This window comes from Neoarius graeffei, chromosome 13 (genome assembly GCF_027579695.1).
Source record: "Neoarius graeffei isolate fNeoGra1 chromosome 13, fNeoGra1.pri, whole genome shotgun sequence".
Lineage (NCBI taxonomy): Eukaryota > Metazoa > Chordata > Actinopteri > Siluriformes > Ariidae > Neoarius > Neoarius graeffei.
The window spans coordinates 67791513-67807113 of record NC_083581.1 but is presented as its reverse complement, the minus strand read 5'-3'; the positions used below and the strand labels follow the sequence as shown (position 1 = coordinate 67807113).

Here is a 15601-nt window from a genome sequence, read left to right as displayed (position 1 = left end):
ACCAACCACAGTTTGAAGACTGTTTATCTGCAATTCACTTCAATGCAGTAGTTTTGGAGCATAAAAGCACGAGATATAAGAAACAACAAGAGATAATTCAAAAGTTTTAAATTTATGATTTATGACAGACTGCCACAGGCCCACAAAGGAGAAAGCACATTAAGCCTTACCATCAAAGGATATTTAAAGTTGTCGCTGTCAAAGGAACATTCTTTCACAGCTAATGCAAGCCCTTGGAGAATGGGGACAAAGATCTACAAGAGGAAGGACTGCGATTTAGAATCTAGTATTGCTAAATAAATAAATAAATAAATAAGTGCATCACACAACTTAGTCATTCAGATCATTTTTATTTTGTTAAAAAGACCCCTGCTGCTTCAAATGCACCACGGGATTCTGTCAATAACACCAAAAACACGCTGCATACAACAAATACTGTTGTAAAGTCATGCTGTCAAATAATAAGGACTAAAGATAACAAATTTGATGCCACTGAGCCTTCCACATCAATTAAGTCCTCCTCCTCAGCTTCAAATGTGAAGTGAATCAGCATGCAGTGTGTGTGCAGCACCGCCCACCTGTTTAAACACTTCCTCCTCCTGGTGAGTCATGCGCACCAGCTCCTGGATAAAGCCGTACGGAAGGTTTCGGCACAGCATGTAGGGCACCAGTAGGGAGGGCTGCAGTGGGGCCCTGAGCAGGATTGGGGAGATGTTCAATTACAATAAATACAAAAGGCTTTCAAGTGTAATAACTGTTTTGGTTTTTTTTTGCGGTCCAGTTTCCATCAAATCCTGCGCTCTGATTGGCTGGCGAGCGAGTCCGTATCCTACGATACGGACCCCGGTTATGGACCTCTGGCGACTCGCTCGTTCACAACGTTGTTTTATGATTTATTTATAAGGTTATCAAAAATCTTATAAATTTTTGCCAGCATTTTTCAGGAGAATAGCATTAAATTTTACAGCATGGATAGCGATAACGACAGTCTTCACAGCGAAAGCGAGTTTTACTACCCTGAGGAAGAAGAAATAAAAGAAAACATTTCAGGAGAAAGTTAAAAACCTGGAACTGTTGCTAACGCCGAGCAAAAACATAGCTGAATCCTGAATGACTCAATTTTGTATAAATAGGGGACTACATAGGCAGCAAAATGTAGTTTTTTTCCTGCCATGGAAGTGTACTGGTATACTGAGAAGGAAGCAATTTGCATTACAGCCGTGCATGAGGATTCAAGATAGCATTAATTTTACATCATGGATAGCGATAACGACAGTGTTCACAGCGGAAGCGAGTTTTACTACCCTGAGGAAGAAGAAATAAAAGAAAACAGTTCAGGAGAAAGCTAAAAACCTCTAACTTGCTAATGCCGAGCAAAAACATGGCTGAATCCTGAATGACTCAATTTTGTATAAATAGGGGACTACATAGGCAGCAAAATGTAGTTTTTTTCCTGCCATGGAAGTGCACTTGTATACTGAGGAGGAAGCAATTTGCATTACAGCCGTGAATGAGGATTCAAAATGGCAGCTCGCCTCGGCTTGGCTTTCCCTTTCGGGCGCTCTCGTTTTCTGTTAGAATTTGGTAAAGAAAAAAAATAAATATATTATTTACCAGCTTAAGGTCGGTCCGTATGGTGAAATACCGTGACCTCGGCCTTGAATACTGACCTCAGCCCAGAGGGCCTCAGTCAGTACTTTCAAGACCTCGGTCATGGTATTTCACGATACGAACCTCCCAGCTGGTAAATAACATATATATATATTAGATCCACATTCACTGGATTTTGAGAAACAGAACATTTTTATTTTTTGCAAATTTGATAAATAAAAACCTTTATACAAAATATCCGACAAAATAATTTCCGCTTAGAATGTAAACAAACTGGCGAAATGACAGTAGCAATTTGTGAAAAATGCTAAAAAAATAATTCTTGGGGAAAAAAAAAAAGATACATTCTTACCATCAAACACTTTTATTCCACATTTTGTTGGGGTTTTTTTGTATTTTTTGGGGTTTTATTTTCGAGTAGCGTTTTTATTTCATCCTCGGTTGGTTCACCAACATGCTTCGCCATTTGTTTTTCTCTTCTCACGGTATATGAGCTGATAACCTAGTAGTACAGTAGCCAATCAGAGTGTGCGACTGCTCATATTCAGTGAATGTGGATAGAATAAAAGAAAAATAGTCTTTAGGTATCTGTGACGGACTGGTATCTTATCCAGGGTGTATTTATTCGCTTCATAACCCTAACCAGGATAAAGCATTTACGCAAGATGAGTGGAAAAAAAAAAATAATTGAGAGAGTGTGACCGAGTGTTTAATGAGCGAGTGCTTATTTTACAGTGAAATACTCCAAGTGTTTTGGAGCAGAGTTTCAAGTTGTCTCCTTGAATGTCACCCAAAAAATAATTAGGTTTGCAAAGTGCATGACACTGCATTATGTTTTCAGAACAGAATAAATGTTATATATTAAAAATAAACTAATAAAACAATCAAATGACATCTAACAGACTAAACATGAAATCAATTTTAATTACAGTAAATTTAATACAATTTAACATAGCCTTCATGTGTAAAACATAAATGCTTTTAAAGGAGAACTGAAGTCATTTTTAAACTTGCTTTATTTCTGAATTAGCGTGTTATTCAATTACGTTTTCGGTTTTATTAACCTTATATCGTGACTCGTATTGGCATATTATATTGTACTTAACAGCCTTTTCGGTTTTTAGCCATGCTGAATGTAGTTCGTATGGTCCATGGCAGGCGTCACTTGTCTGCACGATCTTCACGAGACTTCAAACGTGAAGTGTCAGTGCTGCCATTTTGAAAACTGTTTACACAGCAGCCAGATCGCCATATCATTCCAATTTAGATTAATTTCAAGATTTGCCAGCTTCATCAGTCAGGGACTGTCAGTCCTGCGCGCTGTGGCGCATCTCGGGCTGTGTGCTCGTCGTGAACAAGGCGCACCTGAGCTGAATTAAGGAACTACAGTAATGTGTTTGCCTATTTAAGGACAGTGCTGTTGCATTTGCATCGCGAAGTATCACGATACGGATTTACACATTACCGAGCCTTTCTACCCATTGTCTTGATTTCCTGTTTCTCGTTCTTGTCCTCGCTCAGCCTTTGATGTACTGTTTGCGCCTCGACCGACCCTTTTGCCTATATTCTTGCTTTTGATCTAGCCTGCCGGTCTGGATTATTTGCCTGTGTATATTTTGTCTCACTGTATATATATTCTGCACTTTATTAAACCGTATACTTCTGCACATACATCCGCCTCCCTCGCGTACGTGACATGGAGATTATTCCATACGACTTCTAACCAACATGGAGTAGAGAAGAGTTGGAAAGACGACAGGATAAGGACTCGTCCGTCGCGCTGGTATTTACGTCATTACTGTCGCACAATTAAAACGTGCCAGATCAGGTGGCTGGTGGGTTTTCAAAATAATAAATACATGCATGTGTTTTTGTGATAAATACATATTATACTGAGCGCATTTCCCACATAATCCTCACTAAGGCTTCGGACAGCACTACAAAACGGCGTCTCCACTATATAGAGTGCTTCGAGATCAGCGCGAACCCGGCGGCGGCCATACTGGAAGTCAAACGTCGCTGTGTCAGTGCGCTGTTGTTGCTCAGCGAAGCAAAATGCCGAATACGTGTGTCATTGTTGGCTGTAGTAGCCGGGGGGAAAAGGGTGGCAAAAGCTTCCACAGACTCCCTAAAGTCGTGACTAACCAGGGAATTGAATTGCAGCACAGGAGAAAAGCGAGCGGAGGAGACGACAGTGGCTGGCTGCCATTAACCGATCAAATTTAGGACAACTAGACTGTATCCGGATTTGCTCTGATCACTTTGTGACAGGTAGGTTAAATTGTCTTGAATTTCATAGTTACTAAAATAAATGTGATACAAACTATTATCTTTTCTATGTACTTTCAGCAATGATTAATGGATATATTTGTCACATTAGGTAGCTTATGTCTACTGCAGTGCATTGTTGCATCAAATGGCATTTAAGATCTAGGCCTAGTAATGTTTATGTACACATGCTGTTAGTACAAGTTACATACTAGGCCTACATTTTATTCACTGACTAAAATAATTGATAATTATGCGGCAACAAGCTGGGGTCAGCTTTCCATTCCTTCTCACTAACAGTGTATGGATCTACATTCCCAACGAAACGTACCTTCTCAGCATAACGCTCCCGTGCCTGCTTATCCAAACTTTCACAGTAGTGCTCCATCACTTCAGATGTCTAAATTCTTAAAAAATCCAAGCTTCTCAGCCCTTTAACGCGGAAACTAATCGGTGAATGTGTACTCTATGATGTGTACTCTATGCGCGCTCTGGAGCGAGTGACTTCCAAGATGGCCGCGCCGACCGCATGGTTACTATTTTTAGCATCATCTCGGAGCACTCTATAGAGGGATCCCGCATGACGTCAGCACGCTGCGAGATTTCGGTAGTCGCTATATTGGAAGACCAAGTACACATCTATGCAAGTACATACATACATAAAACAAACTATACCTGAAATGTAGCCAGGGCCGGTTCTGCCCTAATCTGGACCCGGGTGCAACATCGCGCAACCCCCCCCAAAAAAAACAAAACTAAACACACCAGTCTAAATCAGGACAACCAGTGTTCGAACTACGGGGGTACTCGGGGGATCCGAGATCCCCTGAAACAGACATGAGATCCCTTGAAAACATGATTTGGGAAATGTTGGGGGATCTCTAAAATATTGGCAAAATGATGTTTATTGAGGGCGGCACGGTGGTGTAGTGGTTAGCGCTGTCGCCTCACAGCAAGAAGGTCCTGGGTTCGAGCCCCGGGGCCGGCGAGGGCCCTTCTGTGTGGAGTTTGCATGTTCTCCCCGTGTCCGCGTGGGTTTCCTCCGGGTGCTCCGGTTTCCCCCACAGTCCAAAGACATGCAGGTTAGGTTAACTGGTGACTCTAAATTGAGCGTAGGTGTGAATGTGAATGGTTGTCTGTGTCTATGTGTCAGCCCTGTGATGACCTGGCGACTTGTCCAGGGTGTACCCCCACCTTTCGCCCGTAGTCAGCTGGGATAGGCTCCAGCTTGCCTGCGACCCTGTAGAAGGATAAAGCGGCTAGAGATAATGAGATGAGATGAAATGAGATGTTTATTGACATAGCAATCGTGTGTAACGGGAAGCATTTGCATATCCGAAGTGTTGTGTTTACATCAAAGATGAAATAAACCGATATGACAACGACTGCTGCTGCCAGGTTGGTTTGTTGAGTAGCCTGACTGTTTTTTTATTCTTGCGTGTGGTATCATTGTTGACGCGAGGTTGTTTTTTGAACATGCCAATGCGGACACGATTTCCCCTGATGAGTTATGACTTCAGATGCGATGCGTGTGTGGAGTCTGCGTGATATGTGCGTAAGATAGGCTTCTCATGTGTTTGGAGATCCGTGCTCCGAGACAAGCGCAAGCACCCCCCAGGGAAAAAAAGGGACCCCCCGAAAATATTGGCATAGTTCGAACACTGCAGACAACCATCACATAACTATAAACATTTTAGATCAACTATTTTAACGAAATGGGCTATAATAAATAAGGCTGCAGGCAGCCACGGCGGGCTGCCTCGGAAAAGTAACCATTCAATGACATAACTGAAAGCCTGCAGCCACGGCGGGCTGCCTCAGAAAAGTAACCATTTGTCCTACCTTAACTCGTTTTGCATTTTCTGCCTCCTTTTTTTTGTATTTTTGACCCTGCGTTTATTTTCTTTCCTTTTCTGAAAACCCGATTTGTGTCCAGACATTTTGTTCTGCTACCAACGAACTAACTCGTCAGGTCTCGTCTCTCGAGTCCGCGATGAAGGGCAACAATTGATACATTTTTTACAAACAGCCAATAAACAGCCAATAGGGAGGTTGCAACGTTCAGGCTCTCCTTTGCTCACAGACACTCAGTAATGCACTTATTCTCCGTCTCCTGGCAGAAAGCTCCTTAGTTTGCTCGCCTTGTGTCTCAATCGCAGCTGGTATTCTGAAGAACGACTTCTTTTCACCTTTCCCATCAGCTTTGTTAGAACACCCTAACACAGCACAAAAGATTACCATTGTAGGTTTATGATGAATCAAGTGCCTCGTGGGTTTAAATTCCACGCGCTGCCGTTATTTCCCCCTGATCACGAGTTTGTTGGTCTTCCAATATGGCGCAGGGTCTGTTTACTTCCGGTTTCCGGTGACGTCAGTGGGAAGGGTCTATAGTGAGTAGGGAGCGATTTCGGACGCAGGGAAAACTTCCAGTTTGATTACATCAGCATTCGAAAGAGGGCGCGCGCGTCTTTTGACAACGTTGGCAGACGTCGGTCACTTTGATTCCCGCTGTACGTTTTACTTCCGTCCTACGATGTCTCGCACAGGCCTCAGTGAATCTCGTTTACGGCTGTTGCTTTGACATATGGGCTGATATATTACACAGCACATTTCAAACACTCATAACTTGCTATAACAGTGACAAAATAGCGATCAGAAATGCATTCCTATATTTCATAAAATGAGAAATAGAATTTTGATAATTAAAAAAAAATAATGCAAAGAATACAAAACATCCTTTAAACTAAGATTTAATAAGCAATATGGCTCCGAGGAGGTTGCATAGGAGTCTTCTACACATTCAAATTTATTCTTCAGACTGTACTACACAGACTGTTGATCATTAAGAGAGGCAGTCCAAGGACAAAAGACTGCCTGTAAGCACTGACCTGGGCAGGGTAAGGGCCCCCTGCAGCACAAGAGCAGCATGGGAAATACACTGGGAGCGTATGTTGCTGAGCAGCTGACTGACCACCGGCTGGCTGCACATCTGCAACAGCACAACATGCCATTCAGAATAAGGAGGTAGATTCCTTCATAACACAAGCCTGAGGAGTGGAGTTCCCTCTGGCTCAATGGTAAGGCAAGTTTTACGTTCGCTCTGGGAAGCGTCTGACTTTGAGCTTTCTATTTTTATCTAAGAAAGCAAATGAAAGAGCTCTGAAAAGAAATACCACTTTCTTTCAGTTTACATTCAAATAAGCATGCATCAGCTTCATTAGAGCAAGCTTTCCTCTGAACGGCTACTACCTTGGGAGCTTTCCTCTCCTCCATGCCCACACTGTCAAAACGCTCGATGAGGTAGTTCAGCATCTCAGTCTCCTTACAAGCTTCAATGGTAAAGCGGTCGCTGCCCGAGTCACCAGCCAATCCACCACCAGACGCACCCAAGCTTTAGGAAAGACAGCGATAAATAAAGAGAAGAGGGAGGTCATTATAAGCAAGAATCAGTAATGGAGAAATTACACACCACCGCGGTATATACTGTAACAGAAGGTTGGGCAGGCTTTGTGTTAGCCTAACAAATACATCAAAATATTTAGAATGCAGAATTTTCAATCAGATCTTGAGCAGATGTAATGCATTCAAAAGCAAACCTCCTTTTAAAATGCAGCTTAGGCCAAACGAGACCGCAAGTGCGTGTGTTTCTTGATCTCCTCTGAGCAATTCTCAATGTTTGCTATTGATTTTCCACATTCTAAAAGCACGAATCAAGCAGGACCCTAACACAGACAAAAACTAAAGCACACGTTAGTGAGGATTCTTGGGTGAGAGGACACACTCTACAGCACCCCTCGGCCTCTCTTATTAGTCATGTTATTTATCCGTCCGGAAGGAATTAAGCACCTCAGTGTCTGGGTGATTCTAATGCAATACCACAGTAATACCACTGACCATGATTCGCCTTCTGAAGAAAAAAAAAAAAAAAAAAATGGTTTCATGGGTAAAGACAGAGACGACAATAGAAGCATAGACAGAGGTGGTGTTAAAAGGTTGGCTGGATCATATTCATGCTGCACGCCGAAATTAGTCCAGTACCCTCATGACTTTGACGAGGTATTGTATTTAAAAAAATAAATAAATAAAACCATAGGTTAAAAAAAAAGAAAAAAGAAAATGCATGACAGGGAGGGGGGGGAAAAAAAAAAAAAAATCAACACTACCTACACTAAACCACTGGGCTATGTTTTATGGCAGTCCCCATTTGTTGTGCCAGCGCAGGGCACAAGGTGTTTATGTTAGTGGCCAGGCAGCACTCTAAAGTATGCAACACACACTGGCACTGGTACCTTGACCCAAACTGAACACCAGAAAAATCCTCCTCCTCCTCTTCCTCCAGCTCTTCATCACTGCTGTCTTGAGACATGTCAGACAGGGCAAAGAAAAGGAGCGGGAAGGGGCTGGCATCGCCACAGCACACAGACGAACGCAGTTTGAGAAGGTATGAGGAAGTGGAATGAAGTACGGGGGGGGGAGGTTTAATGGGATCTCTCACAGATAGCAAGACACTACTAGATCAACAACACATCTGACGAAGATAGATTACTGATTAAAGATTGTTATACAGGCTAAAGAGCAACTACACAGCAGCAGCAAAGAAAGTATAATAAAAATCTGTTAAAAATGAATGAAGGTTGGAACCAAACCTCTACCTAGTCTGTGCACTTGCATGCATGGGTTAAAGGAACAGTCCACCGTACTTCCATAATGAAATATGCTCTTATCTGAATTGAGACGAGCTGCTCCGTACCTCTCCGAGCTTTGCGCGACCTCCCAGTCAGTCAGACGCAGTCAGACGCGCTGTCACTCCTGTTAGCAATGTAGCTAGGCTCAGCATGGCCAATGGTATTTTTTGGGGCTGTAGTTAGATGCGACCAAACTCTTCCGCGTTTTTCCTGTTTACATAGGTTTATATGACCAGTGATATGAAACAAGTTCAGTTACACAAATTGAAACGTAGCGATTTTCTATGCTATGGAAAGTCCGCACTATAATGACAGTAGGGGTGGGCGATATATCGAGATTTGCGATATATCATTATGTTTTATGAACACGAAAAAGATTTTGGCATATCGTATATATCGAGATAATGCTCAAAATTAATATGATTTCGCCACTGTGCTTAATTTCCTTCACTGTGCTATGGTGCTGCCCGCCCCGCCTCCTTCGTGTGTTTGTACCCCCTCCCCTCACGTGTAGGCGGCGTGTTAACTCATTCAACATGGCGGCGCCCACAGAAAGCCCGGAGGCGGCAGAACTCGTACCAAAAAAAGGACAAATGGCTCCATTATATGGAGATATTTTGGTTTTAAACCATCGGACGAACAACAGAAAGAGGTCTACTGCCGGAAATGCAAGAAATTGGTGGCAACCAAAGCGTCGAGCACCACGAACCTGTTCAACCATTTACAGGTACGCCACAAACTTTTGTACGAGGAGTGTGCCAGGCTGAGAGTTAATGCAGTGAGAGGAGTTTGAGTTTTGTTTTTAAGGAAAAGGAAGGCAATATGTATTATTTCTATAAGTCAAATTATTATTTATGAAATGAGGGTTTTTTTTTGTTATCTTAAATGTTTAAGACGCACTTTATAAGAACTGCCTACCCTCAGGTTTTATGTTTGTAATTAAAATAAGGCAATATACTACTTCCTTGGTTTGATAATTCATGTTAAAAATGGTGCACAAGCACTTTGTTACTAGTACCTGTCTACCTCTAGGCACTTGGCTGCCTACCTGTTTGCACTTCAGTAAAAAAAACACCTTGCTGAATTTGGTGTGTCTGTTTTTTGGGGGTTGTTTTTCCTGCATAGATACCGAGATATATATCGTATATCGAGATATAGCAAAAATATATCGAGATATTTTTTTTTCTCCATATCACCCAGCCCTAAATGACAGGCGTACTAACACCTTCTGCGCGCTTCGGCAGCGCATTGATATCCGAGCTCCGTATCAATGCGCTGCCGAAGCGCGCAGAAGGTGTTAGTACGCCTGTCATTATAGTGCGGACTTTCCATAGCATAGAAAATCGCTACGTTTCAATTTGTGTAACTGAACTTGTTTCATATCACTGGTCATATAAACCTATGTAAACAGGAAAAACGCGGAAAAGTTTGGTCGCATCTAACTACAGCCCCAAAAAAATACCATTGGCCATGCTGAGCCTAGCTACATTGCTAACAGGAGTGACAGCATGTCTGACTGCGTCTGATGACTGGGAGGTCGCGCAAAGCTCGGAGAGGTACGGAGCAGCTCGTCTCAATTCAGATAAGAGCATATTTCATTATGGAAGTACGGTGGACTGTTCCTTTAAGGGTTATGTACCAGCTCACACCAGTTTAATAAAGTAAGTGGTTAACAGTCAACTACCCCATACTGAAAACTAAAAACATACTGCACCAACTGAAAGGAAATGTGCTGTTATTTTATTATTTTTTTTTTTTTTTACTGGTGTAGTGGGCAAAACTTCACATCTAAACACAGTAAGAAGATACCTAGAGGGCATCCAGGAGCCCAGGGTCGTTCTTCTGGCTATCGTAGTAGGAGAGCCAGGCACAAAGGGAATTGGGGCAGGTGTTTGATGAGTGTGGTGTCTAGGGGATGGCAGAGGAGCAGGCTGGGGGATTAAGGGTGTGGATGGAGTTTGGGTAGGAGTAAACAAGCTAGACCTGGGACTTAGGCTCATAGGGAAGGAGACGGAGCCCTGAGAGGAGCTAAGTGAATATGGTCTGTATCTCTGAGAAATGGGCAGGGGAGCAGACGGCGTTGGATAGGGGGAACTAAGGCGTGGCACTGATGGACTGGAAGAAGGCTGAGGGGCAGCTGAAGGTGCAGGTGATGGTGAAACAGCAGAGGGAGGTGGAAGTGAAGGCGGAGTTAAGGGTGTCGGTACAGACGGAGCGCTCATCCTGGCAGAATTTTGACCAAGGTATGGACTACATCCATACAGACTGAAAGCAACAGGAAATTTCACAGAACACAAAATGGAAATGTAGAACATATTTGACAAAACAAGAGTCAGGAAGAAAAAAAAAAAAAAGATCTGGAGAAAATGGCATCAAATAAATGTGTGTATTGCTACCAAAACAAAATATGAACAAATCTGATTGAACAGACGGGGGAAAAAGTGTCAAACAAACATATCAAAATTCATCTCTAAATCTACATGTATACGAATTACAAATGATCCCCATTGTTTGTCCACACTTGCCTAGACAGAGAACTGGCACCAAATGAGCCTCCACAGGGCATCATGGGACTGTTTCCCTGGCTGGACGGTGGGATCAGAGTCAGGTGGCGGTCTGGAGATTTGGCAGCAGTGATTGGCTGTGATGTGGCGGTCAGGCTGGCGAAGGGGTTGCAGTCACGTGATTGGGTAGACATCATAAGAACTTCCATCAAGATCTGGCCAATCAGGTCTTTGAAGTCAGAATAGACTAATGGAAAGGAAACAAAGAGAATGTAATTCATCAAGATAATAATAGTACATGGGATTATAAATACCATCTCCATCCATCCATCCTCCCTTGCTTGCTCGCTCCCTCTCTCTCGCTCACCATCTTTTGGACTCTGCTGAAATTCTACAGCGAGTGAGGGCAGAAAGATGACATCACGGTCTTGCTCCTTCCAGGAGACACGGAGAATTTTGCAGATGAGCTGCAGAGCCTGCTCCTCAGACACATCTGGGTTAGATGAGGAGTCCTGCAGAACAGCAGGAAGAATTGGTTTACCAAACTCATTCTGCGAATACTTCATATTCTTTACAGCAGTATCTTCTGCCTGAAGCTAGCCAGTTATTTGCGACGTTATCAGTAAAGAAAACGCGATACGTTCAGCTATATAAATATATATATATGGTTCGAACAAATATGAAAAGCATGTGCGTATTGAGCTGTGGGGTGACTTTATGGAACAGACTGGAGACAGAAATAAAACAAAGTGCAAATATAAATCTGTTTAAAAAAAAAGGTACAAAAATATTTTTAAACAAGTATATAGAAGAGGAAGTATGTTAACGGAGGATGAGGAGGGATAAATAGAATGGGGTTGATTGTTATATTAGAACTAACTTAGTATATGGTATATATTTATTTATGGGGATAGTTTATATCTTCGTATTTACAGGGACAGGTATGTAGTAGATATTTATTTTTGTAATTATATATATATATATATATATATATATATATATATATATATATATATATATATATATTTTTTTTTTTTTTTATTATATATTTATATAGATATTTATGAAGCGTATATATGGTATGTCAGGGCTTTTCAAAGTGTGGGGCACGCCCCCCCTGGGGGGCGCCAGAGTTCTTCAGGGGGGGCGCACCGTGAGGAGCCTTTACCAGAGACAAAATGGATCGATTTTTAGTACCTAAAGCTACAGTGAGTGAGGAGACAGAGTTTGGGCCAAGCAAAAAAACCCAAAGCCTCCAGGATGTTGCGATTTGCAACTTCAGCGCAAATTCAACCAATCCCCGCGAATTCAGGGCGGTGTTACAATTATATCCAATCACCGCAACTTTCCCGCAAATTTGACCAATCGTTGGCGTCGTCTTGAGGTGACGTCGACAAACTACCTTCCACCTTACTTCCGTGTATACGTTCAAGAGAAGCAGCATGCGCGCAGTGTTGCCAGATTGGTTTTAAGTGCATTTTGGCGGGTTTTGAACATATTTTGGGCAAGGCAAGGCAAGTTTATTTATATAGCACATTTCATACACAATGGCAGTTCAATGTGCTTTACAGAAGTAAAAACAAAAACAGTAAACAATAGAGAAATAAAATTACATAAAATAATTTTATTTTTATTCTAAAACAATTAAATTAAAAGAATTAAAAGAAAATAATAAGAATTAAACAATAGTAGAAATAAAACAATAAAATAAAGTAGAAATAGGAGGAGAAAAAAAGAAACCAGCAGAATAGAATAAAGAATAAAATAGAATAAAGTTAAAATTAAAGTAAATTTAAAACATGCAGAGAAAGTAAAAATTATTTTAAAAAAAAAGAAGACAATATTAATTATTTAACAGAAAGCATCTGTAAACAGCTTGGTCTTTAACCTAGATTTAAAACTGCCAACAGCAGGAGCATTTCTGATGTCCTCTGGCAGTTGGTTCCATAGCTGTACTGCATAAGGTTTGGGCTGGAAAACGTCAGCAGTATCTGGCAACATTGCATGATGTGCGAGTCAGTGTTTATGTAGGCTTAAATTCTGTTACTGAAAGTGTGTGATGTTTACAGTGAAGCACTGTGTGCACTTTATTATTTTTTTTACTTAATACAAGAAAGTAATGGATGCCAACATTTTTGCCAAAATGGTATTTTATTTTCCATTGTTTAGGCAGCTTCAGCATCAAACTGTGAGATTCTGTTCAATTTTTTTTTCCTTCTATGAAGCCTGAGCCATTTATTTTATTAGTTTATGATTATTGTTTAATTTAGTCTTCAGGAGAGACTGCCTGCACACAGTACTAGTATTAATATTTTTTTTTTCTTACACGAAAGCTGAGGCATTTATATTATATTTGAAGGTAACTTCATGTTGTGCTGTGAGGTTCTCTGCACTTTAACTTTTGAACCAACAGGTGCATTTGGATAAGTAAAGCCTATTTTTCTGCATTTTTGTAGTCCTGGTAATCTTTTATATTGGTAAAGTTGTTTATAGGACCATTTCTCAGTGTCTTTGTTTTTTAATCAATAGTTTTTCAGTAATAACTTAATATTTAACATATCACTCAATTTTAATCACAAAAAGAGAAAATCGCAACAATTTCTCGCAACTTTCACTTCCTCCCGCAATGTAATCGCAACAAAAACCTAAAAAACACCACAACTTTCATTGCAATTTTTTTGGAAACCCCCGCAACATCAGACATTTTAGCCCGCAACAATCATAAAAAAGGCCCGCGGAATCCTGGGGGACTGGAAAAAGAAGGAAGTATGACCACGATTATTTAAAGTTTGGATTTTCATGGACTGGATCTGAAGATGCTCCACTGCCACAGTGTGTTGTCTGCCAAGAGGTGCTCGCTAACGATGCTATGAGATGTTTAAAATGTGTAAAACAAGATGTTTTAAAAAGCACAGATGTTTAAAATGTGAAAAAGAAAAAAAGAAAAATGTGTACAACAACCATTTTTTAAAAATATGAATGGAACATTAAGTATAGCAACAACAAAAATGGGGGGGGGGGGGGGGGCGGCGCTGTTGTTTATTTGCTCTCCGAGGGGGGGCTGACTCTCCCACACTTTGAAAACCCCTGTGGTATGTAGTATATATTTATTTTTGTAATTAAATATTTATATAGATATGTATTAAGTGTATATATATATATATATATATATATATATATATATATATATATATATATATATATGGTATGTAGTATATATTTATTTTTGTAATTATATATTTATATAGATATTCATGAAGTGTATATATATGGTATATATTTTTATAAATGTATTAATGTAGTTTGGATTTCGGGGTAGTTAAAAAGGGGTGGGAAATTAAACAAGTATTGTACTTCTTCCCACTCCTTTTTCGAATGTGCGGTGTTTTGTAATGTCTTAGCTCTTTGTTATTTTTTTTTTCAATTCCTCGTTTTCTTTCTTTTGTATGTACAAATAGTTACATACTTTTTTTAATACATGTTCGAAATAAAAATAAATTCATTCATTCATATATTACATCCATTTTATACATGCATACTGATTTAACACTGTATATCAAACACTTATCTCGCATAATGATTTCTACACTGACTACACACTCACCAGCCACTTTAACACGAACACCTGTACAGCTGCTAAATATGCAACTGTTCAATCACGTGTCAGCAGCACAATGCATAAAATCATGCAGATACAGGTCAAGACCTGCTGTTAATGTTCACATCAAACAAGGGAAACTGTGACTTCTGTGATCGTGACATGATTGCCGGTGTCAGATGGGCTGATTTGAATATTTCTAGAGTTTATACAGTATTTACCTTCTCAGCCAGGTTGCGTTTCTCCCTGCGATCACTATCCTCTACTTCCATGTTCTCAATTCCTGAGTCCACGTCCACCTGGGACATGCTAAGGACAGGGCCACACACAAAAAGACATTTGTGATCCTCAGGTGCATCTTTAATATTAAATATCAAACTTAACCAGCAAGGGAGCACTTACAAACATCATATTACACATAACTATGAACTAATAATAATAATAATAATAAAAAAAAGGTACAACATTAGGAACCAACTATAAATAAATATTCATTTGTTTTTAATTCCACATCCAGATGCCTGTGACTGACAGACAGACTTTTGTACTGTCACACTGTATAAGACTGAAGAATAAATAGCCAAAAAAAAAAAAAAGCCTCACTTCTTTTCGCAGGATGCTGTGTCAATATCCATGCTTTGGGAGCGGGACAGGGACTGAGACTGGGTCTCAAGGCTGTTGGATGGTGAGCTGGAGAGAGAGCTGACTCCCTCACTGCTCTGGCTCCGATAAGCCACCCCTAATTCGAAGAACAAAAGTTAGACACCAGTGTGTATGGCGTGCATTTTAGATATGCTTACGTCTGTAAATGGATTAAAAGATAGAGATGCCATCATAACCACTGCTCCTATAATTAAGCAATATCACACTCAAGGTCATGCTCTTGCACTGAATATCAGCACGGCCGCAGGCCGAGTGCCACAGATAATCAGAGC

General features: G+C 40.7%; 1 protein-coding gene across 2 annotated transcripts in view; it reads right to left on the bottom strand.

Annotated features, from left to right (window-relative positions):
* Positions 1-15601, bottom strand: part of ube4b (ubiquitination factor E4B, UFD2 homolog (S. cerevisiae)) — a 60002-nt gene that overhangs the window by 27676 nt on the left and 16725 nt on the right. Inside the window, exons 3-12 of one of the 2 annotated variants that reach the window (XM_060938397.1) lie at positions 15270-15405; positions 14888-14975; positions 11436-11580; positions 11090-11315; positions 10374-10829; positions 8169-8279; positions 7129-7270; positions 6768-6868; positions 579-693; positions 171-254 (exon numbers count right to left, since the gene is read on the bottom strand). In XM_060938397.1, coding sequence (XP_060794380.1) covers positions 171-254; positions 579-693; positions 6768-6868; positions 7129-7270; positions 8169-8279; positions 10374-10829; positions 11090-11315; positions 11436-11580; positions 14888-14975; positions 15270-15405 — 1604 coding nt within the window. The remainder of the gene's footprint in view (positions 1-170; positions 255-578; positions 694-6767; positions 6869-7128; positions 7271-8168; positions 8280-10373; positions 10830-11089; positions 11316-11435; positions 11581-14887; positions 14976-15269; positions 15406-15601) is intronic. The other variant, XM_060938396.1, reaches the window with a different exon arrangement.